We start from the raw sequence: 6,000 nt of genomic DNA on the forward strand, positions 1-6,000 counted from the left end.
CTCAATGCCATTCATCTTATTGGCCATCCATATTCTGAATTCCATTTCTGACATCTGAACAATTTCCTTTTGGTTGGGGTCCATTGCTGTAGATCTACTGTGATCCTTTTGGCATGTTCAACTGGCTTGTTTTTTCATGTTGTCAGCATTCTTTTTCTGGTTTCTTCTCAACTGAAACCTCTTCTCTCAGCTGAGGGCAGACAGGTTTGGAGTGTACTTGTTCTCTTTTGCTGGGAATTCTCCTACTTAGTAAGAAGAAGAAAAGGTCCCTAGATGGTGCCTTTGTGACCTACTCCAGATGACTGACTCACCAAGAGAGGGGCAAATGCACTGCAAGCCTGTAATGTTCTGTGTTGTCCTGCTCTGGGATTATCACAGTCCAAGAGGTTGCTAGATTATCTCTGTGCAGATTGTTGGATTATTACCCAGATCACTGTTGGAAGCTCGGACAAAGGGCTGGGAGAGTCCCTCTCCACAGAGGAAGGAGGATCGTTTGAGTCCAGGAGTTCAAGACCAGCCTGGACAACACAGCAGGAACCGGTCTCTACAGAAAACATAAAAAATATTTGGGTGTGGCAGTACATGCCTGTAGTCCCAGATACTCAGGAAGCTGAGGCAAGAGGGTTGCTTGAGCCCAGGAGTTTGAGGGTGCAGTAAGCCATGATGACACCATTGTATTCTACCCTGGGCAACAGTGTGAGACCCTGTCTCGAAAAAAAAAAAAAATCAAAGCTGATTCTCATCAGAAATCATTAAGGTCAGAAGGTACTGGAATGACATATTTAAAGTCTAAAAGGAAAAAAAAACCTATCAACCACGAATTCTATATCCAGCAAACTAGTCTTCAAGAATGAATAAACCATTAAGACAGTCCCATAGAAACAAAAGTAAGAGAGTTTGTTACTAAGACCTATCCTACCAAAAATGCTAAAGGGAGTCCTTCAGGCAGGAATAAAAAGACACTAGTTGGTAACTCAAAGCCAGATGAAGAAATAAAGAATGCAGTAAACATGAAAGCCAATATTATTGTACTTTCGGTTTGTAACTCCTCTTTTTTTAGAAAATGAATGCATAAAATAATAATTATAAATCCATGTTAATGGGCATACAATGTACAAAGATGTAATCTGTGACAATAACAATATAAAGGGAGAGAGATGGAGATGTATAGGAGCAGAGTGTATAGTATTGAAACTAAGTTAGTACTATTCAAACTAAGTTGTTACAGGTTTAAGATGTTAATTGTAGTCCCCAGGGTAATCACTAAGAAAATAACTACAAAATATACAGAAAAGGAATGAAGAAGGGAATCCAAATGATACACTGCAAAGAATCAACTAAATACAAAAACACAGTAATAAAGAACAAAAAACATATAGCCTGGGTGGCTCACACCTGTAATCCCAGTACTTTCAGAGGCCAAGGTGGGAAGACTGCTTGAGCCCAAGCGTTCAAGACCAGCCTGGGCAACAAAGTGAGATCCCATCTATACAAAAAATTTTAAAATTAGCTGAGCATGTTAGTGTGTGCCTGTAGTCCTAACTACTTGGGAGGCTGAGGCAGGAGGATCACTTGAGCCCAGGAGTTTGAGGTTACAGTGTGCTATGACCACACCACTGTGCTTCAGCCTGGGCAACAGAGTGAGACCCTATCTCTAAAAAAATAAAAAATAAAAAGTCAATTAAAAGAAACATAAGACATGCAGATAACAAATCAATAAATGGCAGAAAGAAATCCTTCTTTATCAGTAATCATTAAATGGATTAAATGGATTAAGTTTTCCTATTAAAAGGCAGAGATTGACAGATTAGATTTTTAAAAACCACACAGAATCCATCCATCTTCTGTCTACAAGACACTCCTTTTAGATATAAGGACACAAAGAGGTCAAAAGTTGAAGGATAAAATCAGATCCACGCTAATAGTAATCAAACAGCTGGGGTGGCTATATTATTATCAGAGAAAATAAACTTTAAGTCAAAAGAAGTTGCAAGAGACAAAAAAAGACACTAAATATTGATAAAAGCTTCAATACAGCAATAAAATATAGCATTTATAAACATATACAACAGAGCCCCAAAATTTATGAAGTAAAAATTGACAGAATTGAAGGGAGAAATTGACAGTTCTGCAATAAAAGAGACCCTACTTTCAATAATGGATAAAACAACCAGACAAGAGATTAATAAAGAAATAAAGAACTTGAACAACACTATAAACCAATTAGACACATCAAACATATATAGAATACTCCACCCAACAACAGAACGTTCTTCTCAAGTGCACATAGAACATTCTGTAGGAAAGACCATCTGTCAGGCCAAAAAACAAATCTTAATAAACTTAAAAAGACTGAAATCATATGAAGTATCTTTTCTGATCACAATGGAATAAAATTAGAAATTAGTAATAGGAACAAGAACAGAAGGAAAACTGACAAAGTCACAAATATGTAGAGATTAAACAATACTCAAACAACCAATGGGTCAAAGAATAAATCACAAGGGAAATTTTAGAAAAAACAAAACCTTGAAACAAATGAAAACAAAAAGCAACATACCAAAATTTAAGAGATACCAGGAAAGCAGTGCTAAGAGGGAAATTTATAGCTCTAAATACATACATTAAAGAAGAAAAAAGCTTTCATATAAATAACCTAACTATACACCTTAAGGAGCTAGAAAAAGAAAAGCAAATTATGCTCAAAGCTAGCAGGAGAAATAATAAAGATTAGAATAGAGACAACTAAAATAGAGATAGAAAAAAATAGAGAAAATCAACAAAATCAAAAAGTTGGCTCTTCAAAAAGATCAGCAACATCACAAACCTTTGGCAAGATTGACTAAGAAAAAAAGAGAGAAGACTCAAATTACTAAAATCAGAAATGAAAGTGGGGACATAACTACTGATTTATAGGGATAAAAATGATTATAAGAGAATACTATGAACAATTATATAACAAAAAATTGGACAACTTAGATGAAATGCACAATTTCCTAGTAACACACAAGCAAAGAAAGCACTATGGTACAATATAAGTAGTTTTAAAAAATTATATATATGTATATGTGACATGGGAGTGTGTGCTTATGTGCGTATGTGTAATATAGGGGCTTTAAAATAACTCCAGAAGGATAACACCAAGGTATTAAAAGTGGTTATCACTAGGTGAGTAGAAATCTGGATGTTTCTATATACTTTCTTGCTTATCGCCATTTTTAGTAATGAGCATACAATGCTTTTGTAATAAAGAAATACAGTAACAATGACAACAATAACTTCATCTGGAAAAAACCCAGCAAACTGCTGCTTATCCCAGGGAAAATTACAATTATGGGGACAAACTGACTTCCTCTTAGTTATACTCAAGTTATGCAAAAAAAGTATGAGAACCATTGCTACATACCTTCTGGCTAGTTCCTCTGGCATTCGTTTTGGAACCAAGGCTCTGTCCAGCTGAATCTCCAACACAATGTATGTCCCTGCTTCTACATATTGCTGTAAAAACATTTTTTGTCATTTATTATTTCCAGAAAAAAAGATATTATGAAAAAAATTTAGTAACATAAGATAATGCTCACAATACAATGGGAGAAAACTGTAGATATAACTACATACATAGTATGATCTCAACTGTTAAAATATTTTTTATATAGAAAAATAATTGTAAATAAATATTGCAATGGTGGTTATCTCTTGGAGGAAAGGGTTTTCAATTTTATTCTTGGAAACTTCTACCTCAGCTGAAGCCGCTTAACTTGTTGATAATACTTTCCTTAGAACTGTTTTAAGTGAATTCATTCTTTCTTTCAGCAACCCTCTTTCGTGGGTCCTGCAAAAATACTTTCTTTATAACCTTACATTCCCTCAGTCTCCTCACCACCATCTACCAACTTTAATTGCTGGAAACTTCTACTCAGATTTTTGCCAGCATCCTAAATACAATGTGTCCAAATTGAACTTCTCATTTTCCCAGTATCAACCTCTCTTCTGACTTTTCTCTTAATGGAGTTGTCATCCTTCCAGAAAGTAAGGCTTGAAACTTGAATTATCTTTAAATTTTCTTCATCAATAATACATACAAAGCTTCACAATTCCAAACACCTGGCTTCTGCAGGTTTCTGGCTTTCTTTACCCTTGCACTAAATCAAACTGTCATCAACACTCATCTGTACTACAAGAAAAACCTGTAGCCCTATTCCACCTTCAATCTCTTTTTTTCACACTCTTGTAAGAATTCTGTCCTGAAGTACATATAAGGTCCTATTTCTACGTGACTTAAAAACCTTTGATGTGACTCTCCAAGAAGAGGCTCGAGAGTTTCCCCAATAGCTACAGAATAAAGCCCAATCTTTTTAACAAGCCTTTAAAGTCTTTCTATAACCTGACTCTTTCTCCCCTCTTTCTAGAATCTCTCCTTTCTTTTCATTCCTCTATATACCATACACTGAATTAATAGATGTATCCTAAATTCTGTCCTTGCAAATTCTCTCTGTGCCTTGACTAAAGCTGTTCTCTGGCCCTGAACTGTCTCTCCCTCCATTTTCATCTGGCAAAAAGTTCTCTTCATCTTTCACTACTTAGTTCAGATACCACCTCTTCCATAAAGCCTTCCCTGAGACTACCCCATCCTAATAGATATTAATCTTTGTTTCATCTGAGTCCACACAGAACTTTTATTTGTACCTCTATTACAGCATTCATCAAAATTATGTGTTATGGTTTGTTATGTACCAGTCCGTTTCTCCTACTAGATGGCTGAGTGTCCTGAGGACAGAAGAATAAATGTTGCAGTTGGTGCATCTTTGCATCTGTCATAGTGCTTAACATGGTAGAATTAATAAAAGACATAAAACTTTAATTTTGGAAAGGACTTTAAAGTTAAACTGATACCAACTCATTTTATAGAATCTTCGCAAGACAACTTTGCCCAAAGTCACAAACTAGTCATGAGCAAATACAGATGGGAACTTATATCCTGCCCTGAGCATTTTCCACTCTAATTGCCTTGCTCAGTACAGGTCTGATGAAATTAAACTTAATTTTCCAAAACTTTATGCACAGTTACCTGTCCTTCTGGATTATGGCTTAGAGGGGGTTCACCTTCCAACGGCGTATCTGAGCTCTGAGATTTTATACTAGCTGCTTGCTAAAAGAAAATGAACATATCTCAAAATTTGAATGCTTATATGGTCTTCATAATGGCAGGAACAATGATACTTATACTGCATCAAAATGCAAACTATATTAATACAATTCACCAAATTAGAAATCAGTGTAAGGCTCTGGAATGTAATAAAATAGGCAAAACCATCACCTTCTCAACAACCTACCATATCCCCAGGCCTAAGCCTTCCATCTATATCCTTTTCTTTGACGGTTTTATCTTCTTTCAGATTCTTAGAAAGAACTTGTTTGGTAAGTGGAGAAGTAATTCCTCCTATTTTATTATTTTGAACCAAATGATGGCCAGTATCCCGGAATAAGCTAAATGAACACTTGGTCTAAAAAGAAACAAAAGAATGCAATGAATCACAGGCAAATGAGACACACTTGAAAGAAATCCATATTATTTTTTGTATCATTTAGTTGTCCAGATAACTTCAACATTTAGAATCACAGGTAGAAAGGGACCTGAAAAACTTCATTGTATTTCTCTACTTCTAGAACAGGTAAAACCACCACAGAAAGTTAGCTACCTGACCTATTATTTATATTTAGAGAATACTTTACAAGTTGGCTTGATTCTGGTGTGTCATAACTCTTGTCATCAGAATGCTTTTAATCCTTCACGCATAATTTCAAATTAACTTTAAGTGGTAGAATTCACTTCTATTCAAGAAACAGTATCTATCTAATTACTAGTGACCTATCAGTTACAACTGGAAGAATAAGGCAAGATTAAAGGTCAAAGTAAAACCTTTGTACAGAAAAATTCAAACAATAGATAAGTGACTGGAAAGAAATTTTACAACAATTTTTTTTTTTTTTTTTTTTTTT

At 35.1% G+C, this 6,000-nt stretch overlaps 1 protein-coding gene across 1 annotated transcript in view; it reads right to left on the reverse strand.

The window, feature by feature from the left end:
* Positions 1-6,000, reverse strand: part of CFAP70 (cilia and flagella associated protein 70) — a 96,422-nt gene that overhangs the window by 32,489 nt on the left and 57,933 nt on the right. The window contains exons 6-8 of the mRNA XM_012663218.1: positions 5,334-5,504; positions 5,069-5,149; positions 3,407-3,498 (exon numbers count right to left, since the gene is read on the reverse strand). Coding sequence (XP_012518672.1) covers positions 3,407-3,498; positions 5,069-5,149; positions 5,334-5,504 — 344 coding nt within the window. The remainder of the gene's footprint in view (positions 1-3,406; positions 3,499-5,068; positions 5,150-5,333; positions 5,505-6,000) is intronic.

The sequence above is a fragment of the Propithecus coquereli genome, unplaced genomic scaffold, assembly GCF_000956105.1.
Source record: "Propithecus coquereli isolate 6110/MARCELLA unplaced genomic scaffold, Pcoq_1.0 Scaffold80, whole genome shotgun sequence".
In the NCBI taxonomy this organism is placed as follows: Eukaryota; Metazoa; Chordata; class Mammalia; order Primates; family Indriidae; genus Propithecus; species Propithecus coquereli.